Below are 19,654 nucleotides of genomic sequence, written 5' to 3'. Positions count from 1 at the left end.
CAGCAATCTCATCTTGTATTGTCAGGATATCAACACAGCATGAGAACATCGCATCATGAAAAGCTTATCCAGACTAAAAACATTTTTGGGATGTTGTTGAAAAGCATTGTTTGATGAATGAAATGTTGAAGCAGGATTAACACTTCATTTTGGACAACTAATTCTGTTATTATAGCATATTATTTTGTATTGTTTTATATTTTATCCTTGATCTGGTGATGGTTATTATTGTTACTACACGCTAACCTGCTAAACTGACATGTTTGATTTAACTCTCACATTTTGAGTGATGTTGTGTTGGTTCAGGTCAGTTTCAGACAGAATTTTGTTGTAATCGGGTCAATTTTGGACTCAAAACTTGACGTAGTTTGGGTCGAGCTTGGACAGAAAATTTTAAAGATGTATTATAGTTTTCAGGACTGATCTGACAGGCAAAGATCTGCTGCCTTTACAAACAATGGGTTGTGTTTGCATGTTAGTCAGATGGCCTTTTCCTGGCAAAGTAGGCAGTTCTTGGGGCTGAGTGACAAAACCCACCAGATTCTCTGGTGACAGGCAGAATTCCTGCAAGACAATCATGCTAATTTGCCCTTGGTTAGTTTTCATTCACTGTTAGCCGTGTTAGTGTTTAGGGGTAAATAGGCCTTTACTATTTTAAACGTTGTGTGCATGTTGGTTTTTAGTAACCAGTCAGCTGTGACTCATTCTGTAGGATGAGACAGTGGGTCAAAGGTCAGCCAGCACCTCCAGCATCTCTACGCCCATGGTGGAGGACATGTCGCCAGAGTCCGTGGTGGGAAAGAAGAGTGAGTTACCCGTTTCTAACTGCCAATTTAAGGCCCAATTCCATTTCACCCCTCACCCCTACCACTCAGCCCTTAGCCCTCTGTTTTGCGTGTTCACGTCTAGGGTAGGGTGTCCTGATTCTTGTTGAGATAGAGGGGTAGGGTGAAGTGTTGGGGCTACATGACCCTCCAAACGGAGGTTTTTCAGAGACTCCAAACAGAGAGTTATGAGAAAAAAAGAAAAACCAGCAAGATGGAGAACAAGCGACCAAAGAAACCCACAAATGTGAGAATTTTCTCTGTTAAAAATTACAATAACCACTGTATTATCTTAGTTTAATGTCATTTCATGCGCTAATAGCATGCTAATGACTCGGTAGCTAGCTAGCTAACTTTCCTGTGCCACCTTAAGTAGTCCAGTAGTTCTGACGCCTGAAGCACCACAATGTAACTGCTGCACCATTTAAGGTGGAACAAGAAGCTGGTGAATATCTGACTTCAGCTTCATATCACTGAAGAATTAGGGGTGGGTGATAATAAATAATTGCCCCCCTCTTTGAAGGCATATGATGCCCTAAATGTAACTAAAGCCCAGCAGTGAGGAGCTGAACTTTACCCTCCTCTGCTGTCACTGCAGACTGGCAGGGTCGCCTACAGAGCAGCGCTAGTAGCTGTTAATGAAGCAATGCTCTATTTATTTGAGGGTCCCATTTGATGGGGACGATTTCAACCACTACCCCTTGTAACTCAGTTCCGAGGGGTTAGGGTGACACTCAAAAACAAGGGGTAGGGTAAAAAGAAGAAATGGGACTGGGCCCAAGTCTCAATATGCATCGCTCAATGATTTTGCTTCCGTACTTTGTGTCTAAAACATGGCTATCAATCCCAAGGTACATTCTCAATGAACTTGCTTAAAGATTAGCTCACAATGTGAATGATAAACAGAATATCCGCAGGTCATAATAAAGCAGCCTAAAAAGTCTCCACAGGGGGGAGCTTTTAGCTCTTAGTCACTGTAGTGAGCCTCACTGAGAGAGAGGAAACCCACACCAGCAGGATCTCGCTAATGCACAGACTTTGTAGTTACAAATTGCGTCCATATGAAGTACCAGTGTATAAGCTGAACCGTTCAACAGGTGGCTAACAAGCTAACTGGCTTCTCCAATAACATTCAGCTCGTTGTTACAAAGTAAAGAATATGTCTGTTATGATTATCCGATTCAAATGTCTGTGGTTAAATTTTGGCCCCAGCAGTATTAAACCCTCTGTGGGAAGTGAATCCACACCACATCGCTTTACAGTAAAACACAGAGCCTGATAGACCCCTTCCCTTTCTCATAGCCCCACCCATGTTCCTGCCCATCTCCTCCACGCCGCAGCCTGAGAGGAAGCAGCCCGCCCAGAGGAGACACTCCATAGAGAAGGAGACACCCACCAACGTGCGCCAGTTCGTACCTCCGTCCAGACAAAGCTCCAAATCCTTAGTGAGTGGACGAGGGACGCTTACATCCTTCCTTTTATAACCACAGACAGGACCGTTTTGAAGTTGTATTAGTTTATGGTGACTCTGTGGCTTTGTGTGTTGGTACAGGAGGAGTTTTGTTTCCCGGTGGAGTGTTTGGCCCTGACGGTGGAGGAGGTGATGCACATCCGGCAGGTGCTGGTCAAAGCCGAGCTGGAGAAGTTCCAGCAGTACAAAGACATCTACAACGCGCTGAAGAAGGGAAAGGTACAGCAGAAATAACCCACAGACAAGCCCATTTCACACCAGACGCCGTAACCGCACCACATGACGCGCCGCACAGTGCCACACACAATATGCTACTACCTTTATAAATGTAGCCTTTCACTGCAAAAATATCCTTGGGTCTATTTCTGACGTGTGCTGCGCGTGGCATGCCAGCTGTTTTTATGCAGAAACAGTAAAGAAATGCAGTGTCTGTGCTATAATATACAATCTAGGCTAATAAACACATAAACAAATCTAGTTTTAACTCTTTGACAGGTTGATTGAAACCCTTTAAGTAGGTTAATATTGTGAACACACAGGTGTGAAAAAGCCAGCAACGGTCAAAATTTTATTGTTGATCTCTTTATGTCGTCTACATAAAGTTTATATAAGTAATCAATCGGTTTGTTCCAAACAGAACCAAGATTTTTATGTTTCCGTTCCAAACCCAACATAATTCCTTGAACGAAATAAAAACAGGTTTATTTGGTTCCTTTTATATAAGCTGAATGTAGGCCTAACATAATAAAATAGTCCTACATCAAGATCTTGACAAGCCATGCAACAGCATAAACACAGGTTTATCATAAACATCATCATCATCATTGTGAACCACTTAATCCAGATAGGGTTTGTTTAGTTTCACTTTGCTGCTTGCCACAGTGGACGTGCACAAAGTAGTGGGCTTAGTGAATGAAATTGCATGAGATCTGATGTTTATCCAAATGTTTGGGATTTTGTCAGTAATCCGATCAATGTGTTTACATGCACTTGAGTAATCAGATAATGGGGAAACTCCAGGTCAACATGAGTCAGGCAGTAATCAGATTTCTGCCTTGTAACCAGCCAATAAACTCATAGAAGAAGACGAGACGTAAACGTAACGTAAAACTCAAACGTTATGCTGCAGCTTTTTCACCTGCCACTTGACCTGAACATACATCAGACGATGAGGAACATTTAAATCTTTCTTTTCGTCCAGCATGAATTTGGTTTCAGCGTCGCTCTAAAAGTGTTTTGCTGCGTCTCGCGCGTCTTTGCTGTGTTAAAAGCTGCTCGCTTATTTCCGGTGCCGCCGCCTGTTTTCGCACATGCTCAGACTGAGAAATCCGAAGGAAATCAGAGTAAGAGTTTACATGTACTAAGAAATCTGATTACTGAGCTAAAATCCATCCTCTTTATCAGATTTGTTAATCAGATTTCTAGACCTTACACCGATCTAAGAAATCAGAGCTGTTTACATGACCATTAGAATAATCAGTTAACCGCAGAAATCCGACTATGATTATTGAGTGCATGCAAACGCACTCAGTGTTTTCTTATCTGGGATTTGTTCTTAGGTAAGAACAGAATCTACACACAGTCAAGAGCACAAAGGTGTGAACAGTTCTCCATGAACACGTCGTGAATCTGACGCAGATCTTTCTTTCTCAAGAACATATCAGCCACCTCTAAAACATCCCATTAATTGTTTGATTGAATGATTGCCTGACTGTGTTTATGTTTTTTCCTCTTCGTTATAAACGATATTGCGCAGCTTTGCTTCTGCTGTCGAACCAAGAAGTTCTCCTTCTTCACGTGGTCTTACACCTGCCAGTTCTGCAAAAGGTAAGAATGGATGAGCCATAGTCTGATGTAATGAGACTGGCCTTAGACCTGACATAAAGCCAGAGTATGTATAGATTTTCACATTTGGTCAGGTTTTCACACTCAGAGCAGGTTTTCTCCCTCCTCTCTGCAGGCCTGTGTGTTCGCAGTGCTGTAAGAAGGTACGTCATCCTCATATTCTGCTCAGTACAGTAACTGTAGTCCAGCAGTCTTCAGAGACCCTAACTGCACCGCGCGCTTCGCCTCATTCTGTGTGTTTCCTGATGCTCTCCTAGATTCGGTTGCCCTCTAAACCATACGGCAGCCTGCCCATCTACTCTCTGGGTCCTTCCACCTCCACACTGTCCCGGGACAAATCAGAAAAGGGCAGTACGAGCCACCACCGGCACAGCCTCCACCGCACCATGTCCAGGTAACACCCTGGGTCACACTGGGGGACTTAGTCGTTAGAGGGTTTTAGTCGTCCTAAATCAGGAGTCAGATTACCTGGAGGCCACTAGGCAGGTGTTGTCTCCAAATGTTGCATATTTTCTTTGAGTATGATTTTTTTTAATTACATTCAATTTTTCATTTAACACTTGTTAACATGAGTTAATTTAGTTAGTAAATGTTTATTTGCAATTTTTCTGTGTACTAACTAATAATAATAATATATATAAACATATAGTCAGCCAGATTACCTGCAAATAATTGTATACTATAAACCTATAGTATTTCAGTTTCATTAAAGTGAATAAATTAATAGAGATAAATTGATATAATTTATGCAGTCATACAAAAAAATATCCATTTAAACACAAAAACAAGACAAACAAGAAAAAAATCCTTTTTTTCATTCCATCTTCAAAGTGAAGCATATTTAGATCTTTTCGATAAGTAAGTATATATAAGTATAAGTAAGATAAGTAAGGTTTGAAGTATGATTTTAAACTACATAAATTTTTCCATTTTAATTAGTAAATGTTAATTTCCAATTCTTCGGTGAACCACTACAACTAATAATGATGTATATAAATATATAGTCAGCCAGACTACCTGTGAATACTTGTATACAATAAACCTATAGTATTTCAGTTTCAATAAAAAATAATAAATATAAAAATGAAAAGAAAATGAGAAAAAATCATATAATTTATGCAGCCAGACTGCATAAGTTAAGTGAGTTTTCTTGTGTTGTGATAAAATTCCTTTTAAAATTTTAAAAATTTTTCCTAGGCCAGTATTCCTTGGCCACACCACCCCCCCCCTTTTTCAGGGGACTATTAATGTCACAACTCATCGTTTATTAATTATCATACAAATATAAGGTGATGTGGTATCACAACCACCCAATCCCCTTCCAAACACCCCCCCCCCACCCACTCACCCATCCCACGCTTTGAGTGAAAGAAAAGACAAAACAAAAGAAGTAGAGAAAGAATGAAGTAATAATAATAATAATAATAATAAAATTTTAATAAATCTAATGAAGTCTTTTCTTTTTCTCTGCCTTTGCTCTCTCCTCCCCCTCCTACACCTACTCCTCCCTCTGTGCCTCAGACTGTCGAAGACGTCGCGTCAGTCCTCCTCGTCCTCCTCGCGGGAGGAGGTGGAGCTGCCCCGCGAGCTGACGGAGGACTGGAGCAGCATGGAGGTTTGTGTGGACTGCAAGAAGTTCATCTCCGACATCATCTCCTCCAGCAAGCACAGCCTGTCTCTGGCCACCAAGCGCGCCCGCTTGAAGCGCAAAACGCAGTCGTTCGTCATGTCTTCTTCAAAAGGGGCGGAGTACAGACCCTCAGAGAGAACTATCAACGAGGTCTGACCCGCCAGACCTTTCTGTCTGATCCAAAGCCTGGACTGGACCTTAATCGCCGGACCAGAATGACGTAGGAGACCCTGGAGTGGGGAGTATATGTCCTCCTGTTTGGTCTAGATGGAGGGGGGTGTTGACTGTGTGGTGTAGCAGCCATAAAAGTCTTACTGATGTGTACTGGTTCTTCTAAATGGACCAACGCTGCCTTCATGTGCTGATTGGACGGTCCTATTTTTCCACAAAGTTATAATTAATTTACATTTAAGAGCTTTGTAGATGGAAAAAGGGGGATATTTTAGCCAAGCCCACCGAATAGCCCAAGCCCACCATTTAAAAATATACATATAAACTCCACTGGTTACAATTATGAACAAACGAGCAAATATCTATGGCCTAATTGGTGACGACTAGAAGTAAATCACATTTATAAATAAAGAATAGCCAACCACCTTTGCAAAGTCTTTGCATTCAAGTCCATTGTAGTAAAAATATTATAATAAATAATATATCGGGTAAATACACCGCTAATGTTAGCTAGCTAGCTGGTAGGAGTGGGAAAAAAATGATCCTTAAAGGGTCCATAACATTGAAAGAACAAATTTCCCGTCTTTTTTTGTTTGGATTTTAATATATAAACATTGTTTCAGGATGTACTGTTCACCACCGAGTCCATACAGTCCACATGTGGAAACTGAACTGCAAAAACATCCTGTTCTGAATTTATTTGTCACAAGGACCAGCTTATTTATATCTATCCACCTATTCAAACTACAGCAGTTTAGCCCCGCCCACCCAGACTGAAGTTATAAGTAGTGCTTAAGCTCTGAGTGCTTTTTGAATGAGGCACAATACAGGACAGCCAATCAAAACTGAGCTCATTTGCATGCGTTCGGTCTCAAAGAACCTTTTGCATGGTTAAAGGGTTCTTTGCATTGTGAAAGGTTCTTCAGATTGATAGGTAATGTGCATGAATGTGCAGATGGTTCTATATAGAACCTTTTTGAAAAGGGTTCTAAACAGCACCCAAAAGGGTTCTTCTACTGTTATAAGCTTGACATAGTAACAGTAGTAGAATACTTTTGGGTGCTATATAGAACCAAATACAGTACATTCTCCATCAGTCTGAAGAACCCTTTTCATGATGCAAATAACCCCCTAAAAATGCAGAAGGTTCTTTGAGTGTTCTTGGTTCTATATAGAACCATTTTCTTTGCTAAAACCCTTGAAGAACCACCTTTATTTAGAGTGTAGAAAAGCGTATCGCGACATGTTGTGATGTAATTTATCACAATAATGATAAATATTGTTATATTGTCCAGCTGTCCTGGACATTCCCACCCCTGACCAGCTAGCATGATCTTCCTAACGTTTATCCCTGCTATAAAAATGTGCATAAGGCAACCAGCGGCTACAGACGGAAGCAAATGTCTACCACCTAATCGGTGACTGCTAGGTTAAATGGACAAAAATAAGAACTGACCACTGAACTTTCCTTCCTCGCTTGATTAAAAATCGTTTTTGAAGCTAGTAATAATGATTTGAGGGGATGTTCCTGTATTTACACATCAACCATAATTCCGATCGCGCATGAAGGCAGCATAAGGAACGGTCAGTTTCCTCCTCAGTGCAGTAGCTGAGGTACATTCGAGTGCATCAGTGCCACCATCATATCTCTCCTCCACACAGTAGAGGAAAATGGTCTGGTGTTCATGTGTTCTGATCACTTCAGTCCCAGTGGTGGTCATGACCACTGGACCACACTTCAGTCCCAGTGGTGGTCATTCCATACCAGTTCACTTAGCGCAGGGCAGATCATGATATATTTCCTTGAAAAACGGGAAAAAATCAAGCAAAAACTAACTAATTCATGCATCCATTTAAGACTTCAAAACTGTGCTCCAAATCGTTTTTCAGTTATGAATATTTAAAGCTCGTCTCAGCAGGTTGTAAATGTTTAATATTGAGTTTAAAGGGGAATGCCAGTAATTTTTGAAAATTCCTGTATGATTAAATGGTTATGGATGTAAAACAGAGTGATTCAGAGTGGTTTGGTGTGAAAGTGCTCCGTTTTAGAGTTGTTCAAAGTGGTGGTGATAATAATAATGATAATAATAATAATAATAATAATAATAATAATAATAATAGTGACCAATAAAAACTTCTCAATCATCTAAGTTTTCCTGGTCTCCCAGTGTCCTGGTTCTCTGTAGCGGGCGTATTGAAGGGTATAATCTGGGGGGGAGTGCTTAAGTGTGGGCCCAAATGGTTACTATCATTATTATTTGATTTATTTATTATTATTTTTTTATATAGCACTTTTCTTGCTGGTGGCAGCTTAAAGTGCTTTACAGACAGGTGATAAAGCTTAACATTAATACAAAAAATTCTGAGTATTAATTTAGACTCATATAATAAAATGACAGATCAGATTAAAAGATAAACACTGCAGAGTTTTAATTAAATGCTGAGTTAAATAGCTAAAGGAACCAGACGTCCACCTCTAAAAAGCTCCCTCAGAGAAGGTTAATACATGAAATGGTGTATATGCTGCCTGATGACTGAAACATTGTTATACGATAGTTTTTAACCTGAAACATCTCTTTAAAAACACATTCACGGTGGAGGGATACATGCAGGGAGCCTTCGGGCAAAATAGCCCCCAAAGAAAACGTATTACTTCACATTTTCCACTATTTTCCCATCATTTATCACCATATAGACTCAGAAGACTCGTGTAGGTTCACTGGTGGTTCTGGATAGTAAATAAAATGTCTATTTTTGCGTTGTAGTCATGGCGACCCCTGGTTCCTATCACCACCACTGTAAAGACATCTGAACCATTTCACACCAAACCACTCTCCGTTTACATCTTAAGGACTGAATTATGGAGAAATTTTGAAATATCAGTGGTGTTTCCCTTTAACGTGGTACAGAGTATCTGAACTGAGCTGAGACTGGTAAAAGTTCTGTTCTACCACAGTAATAAGCACAAATGAAAGTAAACAGAAGCCTAACATGTACAAAGATGCAAAAATAAGCTCCTAAATTAAGACACTTCTTATTTTAGTATCAGGGAGAACCAGTGAAGTGTTGTGGGGGATCTGAGAAGTGGAGAAGCTTTGAGAGCTGTTGATGTTCGGTGGCAGTTTTGTATACGTGACTTTTTGTATGCCGAAGTGGTCGTAATAAATAACACAGTCTGTCGGTTTACATGACATATCAGTCAGGACGTCTAAATGTCACATTTCCTTCATTTTGTGTTCTCTGTTAGATTGTAAATACTCAAATTTATCTTAGAAACGGCACATTTTCACATTTTTCCCCTCTTTTTTTATTACTTTACTTATATAGCCTTTAAATCAAACATGAGCTTCACAGTGAAGCCTGTTAGGAAGGCTTGATGAGGAGTTTGAAGATGATGACAATGTATTTGTCCCCAAAGCACTCAACAAAAGCGTAAACATGCAATAGATTCTTCCTTGTTTTAATAGCTACAGTGAGTTGGAACGGGAATTAAAGGGTCCATATCATGTAAAAACGTCCTATTTTTAAATAAAAACGTTTAATGCAGTGTAAAATGAACTGTTCGCTCCGCAGTCCTTAAACTAACCTGCAAAAACGGCCTGCTTTATATGGTTTTTGTGATGTCACAACACTTATATATACCCGTCTATTCAGGCCACAGTAGTTTCGCCCCGCCTATTCATGCTGAACGGATCGAGAGTGGTCTGCATTTTGAATAAAGCACAATGCAGGACAGCCAATCAGGACAGAGCTCATTTACATATGTCAGGCTTAAAGATATGAACCATACAAACATCATATGTGGATAAAATACAAGAGAAATGTAGGATGTGGGCCCTTTAAGCGTGTTAGTTTCTTAAAGGAACATTCCAGCGCTTTTCAACCTAATCTGTATTTGCTGCAGCTGTATTGTGCTGTTAATCACCCATAGGTAATAATTTTGATGAGCTTTCCTGATCAAAACAACCCATTGACTCAAAACTCACTTATAATGGAAGTCAATGGGCAGTTGCTGGAAGTTACTTTGGCTTTCGCTAAGGTTTTCTGGTGACCATGGTGGTCAAGCGAGGCCTATGAAAGCTCCACTCACATTTCTCTCTGGAAAGCTAGACCCATTTCTGAAAGAATGAATTATACAGATTAACTTACAATTGAAAACTAAAGAATAAAGAAAAAGCAGAGAATTTGTAGAGAGGAGAATTCCCGCTCTGTAACGTCTTCAGGTTTCTCAAACACTAGAGGGCGCTCCTGAGCGAGTCCAAAATGAATGGGTTAAGATGGAGCATTTGAGCAAAATTATAGTTGATAAATGCTGAAACATTTTAATATAAAAGAATTCATTCATTTCCTGAAACCAGAACAGTATAAAACATTTTAACAACGCTGTTTTATTTTTAAGAGCTTTTAAACTCGAGTTATAGGAGTTTAAAATGGCGCCTTATGTACGGTTATGGCGTCTGTGAGTGCGAACAGCCAATGAGCTGCTCCGTTCACCAACCAACGGGGAAATAGGAAGAGGCCAGACTCCTCCTCCTATGTTTACTGACAGAATTCAGCAGCTGTCCATAGACTTCTATTATAAGCGTCTTTCGAGTCAGTTTTGCATTTCTTTTCTATGTGTGGGGAAGCATGTAGAAGTTATTATCTACAGTAATCATCTGTACACACTTAAAAATGATGGTTCTCCAAGGGTTCTTTAGTACAGAAATTGGTTCTCTATACAACCATGAACACTCAATGAAGCTTTTGCATGATAAGTGGCTTCTCAGCATGGTGAAGTGCACCAAAAAGGGTTCTTCTGCTATAACAAGCCTGTTACATCGTAATAGCAGAAGAACGCTTTTTGGTGCTACGTAGAACCCTTTCCGAAAAGGTTCCATATAGAACCATCCACAGCACATTCTCCATCAATCTGAAGTACCATTTCCCCATGCAAAGAACCCTTAAATCATACTAAGGCTTCACTGACTGTTCATGGTTCTATATAGACCCATTTTCTTCACTAAAGAACCATTGAAGAACCATCGTTTTTAAGTGTATATGATACAGCTACGGCAGATAGAGATTAGGTTGAGTGTGCTGGAGTGTGTAGTGTTAGCGTGGTTACCTCTGGTTACTCTTGGGTGACTTGGATTGAGCGTTAATTTGATTCTGTATGTATTTGTAGAGACACGTTTTCTTAAAATAAGAATACAGCAATCGTCTTCTCTCACGGTTCGAGAGGCGTTCTTGTGTAAGCCATAGTTGTTCCCCAGACTTCTTTAGCGCACTGTATTGAAGCTTGTTTCTTTCAGTAATAACAGTAGGAATGTGTATTTTTGCACCATCACTGAGCGGATAAAGTGAAGGGAGGGCCGCTGGTTGTTGTGATAAAGCAGTGGACATCTGCTTTCTGTCTGACCCTTGATTAGCGGCGTGAAATGAACACCTAGACGGAGTGTTGGAGGCCAGTTTGGCATGATTTGCTTAAAAAGTTGTGTTATCATTCTGTAGTTGGTGTCATGCCCATATAAGGAAGTGCAGGTCTAAGCTGGTTTTCTCTATGGGGAAAATGAATGGTGTATGCCATATGGACATGTTCCCTCCGAAAGTCTGGAACCTCTGAATGTAACCTCTCAGTTACAGGCTGCAGTTTGAGTAGCAGGTGTTGGTGTGTACCAGTGTTTTATAGCAGACTTACTTTCATCAAAGTCCGCATTTACATCTGGTCATTTCATGCGTCTTCAGTATCAGGATAGTATCTGGATGAGGCCACTTAAAAATGCAGATGTGAACGCACACAAAACATTTAAAACAGATACAAATCTGACCCCTCAAACTGCTTTAGGAGGTGGACTGAGACCCATTTGAGCCGCATGTTACAGAAGCATAAACACATCTTTCTCTCCAAATCACTCCCAGTACAACTGAAACTCCTCCCAACTGAAACTCCTCCCAGTACAACTGAAACTCCTCCCAACTGAAACTCCTCCCAGTACAACTGAAACTCCTCCCAGTACAACCGAAACCCCTCCCAGTACAACTGAAACTCCTCCCAGTACAACCAAAACTTCTTACAGTATAACCAAAGCCCCTCCCAGTACAACCGAAACCCCTCCCAGTACAGCCAAAACTCCTCCAATACAACTGAAATTCCTCTCGGTATAAACAAAGCCCCTCCCAGTACAACCAAAACCCCTCCCAGTACAGCCTAAACTCCTCCCAGTCCAAACAAAGCCCCTCCCAGTACAACAGAAACCCCTCCCAGCACAGCCAAAACTCCTCCCAATATAAACCAAAACGCTCCCAGTACAACTGAAACTCCTCCCAGTACAACCAAAGACCCTCCTAGTACAACTGAAACCCCTCCCAGTACAACCAAAGACCCTCCCAGTACAGTTCATGCAGTATGTTGGTTCGTGATCCGTGTCTGTGAGGAAGATAATCATGGTTGGGGACGAAACAAATTGCTTACCAGCGATATGGACGGACACTACTGCGCAAAACAAACTGTAGACGAAGAGGCTGAACGGATAAACAGTTGGTAATTAGTTGCTGCATAATGAGTGAATTTGCATATTCCGTCCCACACAACAATCAGATTTCAGTCTAACAGGAGACGCATTTGACTATCAAGTGTAAATGTATGTGGCTAAAATCTTATCAGGATACAATCCAGATACCAGACACATGAAGTGACCAGGTGTAAACAGGGTCAAAGTCTGTCCACTCAACAGCCATGTTTGACAACGTCACCGGGCAGTTATTTCTAGTCATGCAAGACTAGACTTCATCTCTTTGAACGGGGGGAGAAACCTAAAAACTCAAAATTAAAGGCCAAAATTACCACTTTAAAACATCTGAAATCACTCGTAAAATCTGACAAAAATCTCATGAATACTTCGTAGCGTTTGTGGTTGTTCTACCCAAACTGCTCCTGCGCTTGCCTTCTGGCTTTACAAACCTTCCCAATTATTTTCCAACCAGTGAGCTCTCTCCTCCTTTATTACATCTCTGTTTTTATGCATCATCATTTGAGTGTGCAGGACTGTTAGCTCGCTTATAGCATGCAGCATTATTCATATTTCAACTTCTAAACACCTTCATAATTCAGAGGATCCAGGGACACAATGCATGTAGGTCAAAACCGGGTTGGGAACATTTTGGTTACCGCAGGTCATTTATCCCACACTCCGTTTATCTCACAGAGAAAACAGCTGGACCCCAAGTCCCTAATATGCGATTACAAAATGACACAACTTATGTTGGCTATAGACCACTGTAGTCATGCGTCATTCTGTAGTCCTCGTTATGCCCATATTAGGAACTCCGGGTCTGAGCTCCATTTCTCTATGGCCAGAATGAATAGGGTTTTTGAAAAATCGCCTCTAGCGCCCCCTGTGTTAAATAAAAATGTTCAGAACCCGATACGCTCTGGCCTGTGAACATTTTTCTCCCGAACACCACTGGATCCTCTGAATTACGAGGTCGTTAAAGAGCTATAATACTAATATAGCTACATGTGAGCTAAAGCTACTGCGCATCAATTTGATGTCACTAAGCTACACTAAACTAAGGCGGGCTGTGGCGGAGCTCTGAGCTGTGCTACCTTATCAAAATGCCCTACTGTAGCGCATATTTACAGGTATACCCCTAAATAAAACCTCTAGGTGGGATATTCTGATAGACTAAAACTCCTTATAAAAATACTGCCCTGTGTTAAACTACGAGGCTGAATTTAGCTTCTTTTTTCACAGCTTCTTGTTTGAACGTTCCCGTTCCACCTTAAATGGTGCAGCAGCTATGATTGGCCACCACAAACATTAGCAAATGAGACAAAACACTGACCTGTCGTGTCTGTGAAACAGCAAAAATAAGTTAATGTTACTCGGCTGTTAAGTGGAAATAGAGAAACCTCCTCATATCAGGCCTTCAACCCTCCATGAACCTAAAGTCGGTTCTTTTTCTCCGGCTGCTTGTTTGAATTTTCCCGTTCCACCTTAAATGGCACAGCAGTTCACAACGTGACTGCTGCACCACTTAAGGTGGAATGGGAAAGTCGAACAAAAAGCTGGCGAATTTCCTGAGAAAATGTCCTCAGAAAAATGTTACCAGCATTAAAATAATAATTAGGATATTCTGAGAGCCGAAATCAGTTTATCAGGGGGTGATAACCTGATTAAGGAGGCTGCCAGTCTAATGACATGAACTCAGTGCGCAGTAGCTTTAGCTCAGATGTAGCAATATTCATATTTCAACTCTTTAACAACATCGTAATTCAGAGGATCCAGTGATATTCGAGAGAAGAATGTTCACAGAACAAAACGTATCGGGTTCTGAACATTATTATTTGACACAGGGGGCGCTAGAGGCGATTTTTAGGAAAGCCTATTCATTCTGGCCATAGAGAAATGGAGCTCAGACCCGGAGTTCCTAATATGGGCATAAGAACATGGCGCTGACTACAAAATGACCACACGACTACAGTGGTCTGTGTTGGCTAACTTGAAAAAACTGACATTCTGACTCGTTAGCTACATTAGCCTCACAGCTCCAGTGCAAAAACTAAAGAAGTAAACTTCAGAAACCGCACGTCTCGGCCAGCTGAGTGCATTTGGTGTAAGAGGGGTACACTGAGTACTTTTCACTGAATTATAACTATATATAATTTTAAAAAGAGCGTTTTGTTCTGAAGGCGACTGCTACGCTGTGTAGTCGTGAAGGGAATCCTCTGTTCTAGCCTCTTCCATACATTCCCCTGTAGTTTGCTGATTGTAATATAGCTTGTATATATATTAGCGCAGCCTGTGAACCATCACAGAGTTACAACTTGAGTAAAACTACAGCGTTTAGGATCCAACAGGAGCATCAGTGTTGGAGAATGTATTGTGATGGTTATGCTATGTTAGGCTGCCCAGTGCAACATGCTGTAATGTGACGGAAGTCCTGGTTTTGACTAGATTTGTACATATCTGTTTGGTTTTGTTGCAGATGTACAGAATGTGTATCAAAGTTGTATTTAATTTTATATGAACGGAGTAATTACGGACTCGAGATGTTGTAAAGTTGCCTTGTTGCCGTCCCAACCCGGTCTGCATTTTAGTCCTATTCCACCTACATGGGGCTCTTCCACATAGCAGTTTCTCAGTAAGCAGGATAACTTAAAGGGGAATTCAACCAATTTAAAAAAAAAGCTGCATAATTCAGTGTTTGAGATGTAAACAGAGAGATTCAGAGTGGTTTGGTGTGAAATGGTTCAGATGTCTTTACAGTGGTGGTGATAGGAACCAGGGGTCGCCATGACTACAACACAAATATAGACATTTTATTTACTATCCAAAACCACCAGTGAACCTACACAATACTTCATGTCTGTTTTTCCTTAAAAAATGGATTTAAAAAATACATTTTAGACCAAAACCTTCTTAAAACTATCGTAAAACAGTGTCTCAGTCATCAGGCAGTGAATTCATAACCATTTCATGTAGTAACTTCCTGTGAGGGAGCTTTTAGAGGTGGACGTCTGGTTCCTATCACCACCACTGTGAACAGTTCTGACTCGGTAAGTTTCTCTAGAACAGAGCGTTTCACACCAAACCACTCTGAACGACTCTGTTTACATCTCAACCATTTAATTATGTAGAATTTTTGAAAAATTGGTGTACATGTCGCTGCTGTCGGAACAAAACCTTGTATCTCCATTTTCGTCGTTTTTCAGATTTTGACATAATTTGAAATTGCCTGTTGCTCTTTACATTGTGTGTAAATTTCATGATGATTGGACCAGAAGAAACGGCCCAAAATGACTTGGAAAAAATTCTGGTTCCATTGACTTACATTAAAAGTAAAGTAGGTTTTTTCCTTCTCCTGTAAAGTTACCATTTTGGAGATACGAGGTTTTGTTCCGACAACAGCGATATGCTACTTCGAGCTTCACCAGGATAGTCGACTCAAAAATGCTAATGTTGCTAACAATGAATGAACACAAATAGCTACCGATTAGCATTATGCAAATTAGACAATGCTAACTGGAGGCTACTAGTTCTTATTTGTTTACTCCACTGAAGGAGCACAGATATACTGCTGAAGCCGGCTAAAGGAAGGGAGGGATATTTGACTGAAATGTTCCTTTGAAATGCCCTGTTAGCCACATTAGCATGCTTTATCAAGCTGCTTCTCTTTTCAGTTGTCTTGCTGAGGAATCCCACTGTGTAAACCCTCGTGGACTGAAGTGTGTCTTTCAAAAAAATGCAGAATTTGCATTTCTTCTCTCGGTTTTCCACACTTTAAAACCATTTCTTTGCCTTAAAACCGTTTCTTTGCCTTTCTGATCCATAAAGCTGTTAGCAGTGGCTACATTGGTTCTACACAACTCACAGTGTCTCTGAAACACCTGAACTCCTGAGTACGCCAGCGTTCAAAAGTTTGGAATCACTTGCGGTATTTAATCTACAAAATAAATCCCACAGTGCCGATTTAAATATTCCAGACTGTTCACCAAAAGGTATTTTTATTCAATATTTCTGTGAAAAAAGAAGTGAATAAAATGATAAAATGTACTGTAATGATTAGAGGTGTAACGATATTCTCACGATTCGATATTCTCACGATTTTTTGAACAAGCTGAATGAAGAAAAGTGATTGACTGGTGCTGGTAATTTGCGAACTTTGGTGCTTAAACAATGCAATTACATTCAAAGTCATAATTAATAGAATGTCTGTTCTCCAGGATGCATTATTACATTTTTACATTATGATGTTACGATGCATCGTTACACCCCTAGTGATCATCTGTTTTACCTGTGTTTTGTCTGCTTAACGGGAGATCCACTTTTGAAATATGAATTCCGGATATTAAAATTAATATTAACATTCCAATAATAATATTAATATTAATTTTCAGGGATGTATGATGATATCGGAACCATATAATTATCAAAAGAGATTTTTTTATAAAAATGCTATCAGAGAGATGTTTAGATTTGACACTGAGTTACTGCATTAAAACATACATTTTATTAATTTTACTGCAGTTGTTACTTTACAATAAACAATAAATATCATAAAGAAATAAACATATCTCTTCGTAATGCTAATCCAGCTAGATTTAGTCCCAATTTCTACATTTCATAAACATTTATGTACTGATATCAGCAGATATGCATTTAAAAATATCGGATATCTGCACCGGCCCACGATTCCCATATCGGTGCATCCCTATGCATTTCATTATAACTTCATTCTCAGTGTTCTACAGCTTCCTCGACCAGCTGTAGAATCACCTGTAGCTGTTTATTCTGGACACCTTTCGCATTTCTACATTTTTATTGACAGCTTCATACTAATTACAGTCGTGTGCAAAAGTTTGTGCGCCCCATCAAATTCCATGTTTTGTTGATTTTCACCGTGTAAATAAGTGAACTTATCCTCTACAGAGGCACACTTCTGCACATTTTAATGCATAGTTACTGTTTATTTGCTGAATTTAACATATTAAGAAAAAATAAAATAACATAAAACATGGTCTGTGCAAAAGTAATGGCACATTTTGTGTTTTATTTTTTTCCAATATGTCAGACTAAAATGTTGAAAACAGTGATTCCAAACTTTTGAACAGTACTCCATAACATCTGCCTCCATGAAGCACACAGGAGTCTCCACTACTGGAGCTGCCAGATAAGCACAGTGCGCTCCCTAAAATGAACAGTGATTCTGTTTAGAGTGCTGTTTTACTAGCCTGGGACGTGACTGGCCGATTCAGCACGTCTTTCGGAGGGACAGTGTGAAAGTGCTGGCCATGTAAACCAGGGCAGGTGTTGGTGACCATACAGATTCACCTGTCCAGAGCTGAGCGTGCTCATCGCTGAACGATCTCCGCATAAAGAAAAGGGAAAAAGATGGAGCCGTGAGGTCGGACACTCCTATAAATAAATAGTGACTGCGAAATGCATGTACGTCTGCTGTGCTCGTACCCATGATCTGTAGCTGTGATTATTTTTGTTTTCAGAATCTGTACATATACTGATGATGGTAATAAAATAATGCAATATGTTTGAATTGTTGCTTTGGCTGTTGTTCATAAATATGTATGAGTAGCAGTTCAACATATGAGGTCATTCCTGCACTGGGACATTTTTGCATTGAGCAGTGCATCTTTGGGATCTTCAGATTGATGGAGAATGTGTTGTATATGGCTCTATATAGAACCTAGACATAATAACAATAGCAGAACCCTTTATAGAACTCATGGTTTTAAACAAAACCATTCCCTTTACTAAAGAACCCTTGAAGATCCACCTTTTTTAGTTTTTGCATAATAATTTTAAAGTATTTGAGCAGTATTGGAGTCCATCTTTTTTTATGCAAGCAGCCCGCACGTCTTTGTTTCCAGCTCGTTACGATTTATGAGCAGTTCAGTTGAAAGTGGCAGGTGTGAAAGAGTCGGGCTGCTAAAGAGTCAAATTGATGGTAAATCAATGCAAAACAATCAAATACAGTTCTATGTTATTTGACCCAGACGAGTCTTCCAGCCTACATACATAAAACACAGTCATCAAAATAAACATCAAACACTCAACAACATAGGATTTGCCCAGGGGTGCCAAAACATTCGCAAATGACTGCGTCTAATAATAACCGTAAGGTCACACCTTTTGGTGCCAGGATGAGTTTAAATAACAGACCAAGTCTATTTGAACCATAGTAGATTTTCACAGAGAGGAAAATATGTGTATTATTCTCCAACATAAGGTCTCTCACTACAATACCCAGCATGCATTGTGTAAATACGTCACACAGCCTATGGAAATCCCTAGCGTCCTCTACATGGGAAAATAAATACATAAATAAATCAAATAGCCTCTCTTAGTGTCCACCCCAAAGCACTAGCCCTTTAAAATTTACTTCCACCTTCAATATACATCATCAGAAGGGGGGTTTCTTCATCTTTAAACCAGGAAATCTTGCTGTAGTGAGACTCCTGCAGCACCGCATGTTTACTTTAAACATAGTGTGGGTTCATTTTTACATTTTTGCTGCAGAGTCCTTTTACTTAAATTTGAAGTGTATAATGTCAATCATTACAGACTAAAGCAGTGGTGGACAGTAACTAAGTAAATGTAATTAGTTTCTGTACTTAAGTAGTTTTTTAGTGTATCTGTACTTTACTGAAGTTTTTCCATTTTGGGCGACTTTTTACTTTCACTCCACATTTCAAAGTCTAATATCTCACTTTTTACTCCACTACATTATGAGAAATCTGTCGTTCCTTTTGGTTTATGTGTGTATAAAAACGTAACATGTCAAAACGAAAGAAGCGCAAAGTAAGAACACCAATCAGGGCACAGCGGTCACTTTGTTTTGAGCTTGTTTTGACCTGTTGGTCATACCGACCCAGTGCAGCACACGGTTCAACATCAGTGCAGCAGCATAAAATAAAAAACACTTTCATTTTATAGTAAATTAGTTTTTGCTAGTTTATGTTTATGAACAGAGACCTACAGATGCAGTTTAGTAAAGGAAACTCATTTGTGAACCTGAGTTTAAAGTTTTTATTAAATTTAAACTTGTAACTAATCTGCAAATAAATCTTAAACTGAAACTTTGCTTGTTTGCAAAAAGTGATTTCAGAGCCACTCAGTTCTACCTGATGGAAACTGTTTGCCTTCAGTGTTTTGTGCTGATGATAATTTTAATAGACATCAGCGTCACTAATTAATGACATTCTATTAAAAG

The 19,654-nt window shown here is 39.9% G+C and overlaps 1 protein-coding gene across 1 annotated transcript in view; it reads left to right on the top strand.

Moving 5' to 3' along the window:
* The window catches only part of spire1b (spire-type actin nucleation factor 1b), a 50,066-nt gene extending 43,253 nt beyond the window's left edge, over positions 1–6,813 (top strand). The window contains exons 11-17 of the mRNA XM_036558361.1: positions 713–806; positions 2,127–2,269; positions 2,377–2,514; positions 4,052–4,122; positions 4,256–4,283; positions 4,398–4,528; positions 5,662–6,813. Of these exons, the coding sequence (XP_036414254.1) occupies positions 713–806; positions 2,127–2,269; positions 2,377–2,514; positions 4,052–4,122; positions 4,256–4,283; positions 4,398–4,528; positions 5,662–5,926 (870 nt within the window). The 3' untranslated portion in view covers positions 5,927–6,813. The remainder of the gene's footprint in view (positions 1–712; positions 807–2,126; positions 2,270–2,376; positions 2,515–4,051; positions 4,123–4,255; positions 4,284–4,397; positions 4,529–5,661) is intronic.
* The last annotated feature ends 12,841 nt before the right edge of the window (positions 6,814–19,654 follow it).

Source organism: Colossoma macropomum, unplaced genomic scaffold (genome assembly GCF_904425465.1).
Source record: "Colossoma macropomum unplaced genomic scaffold, Colossoma_macropomum, whole genome shotgun sequence".
Classification (NCBI taxonomy): Eukaryota; Metazoa; Chordata; class Actinopteri; order Characiformes; family Serrasalmidae; genus Colossoma; species Colossoma macropomum.
The sequence above is the reverse complement of the archived record's forward strand: the minus strand, read 5'-3'. Positions and strand labels throughout refer to the sequence as shown.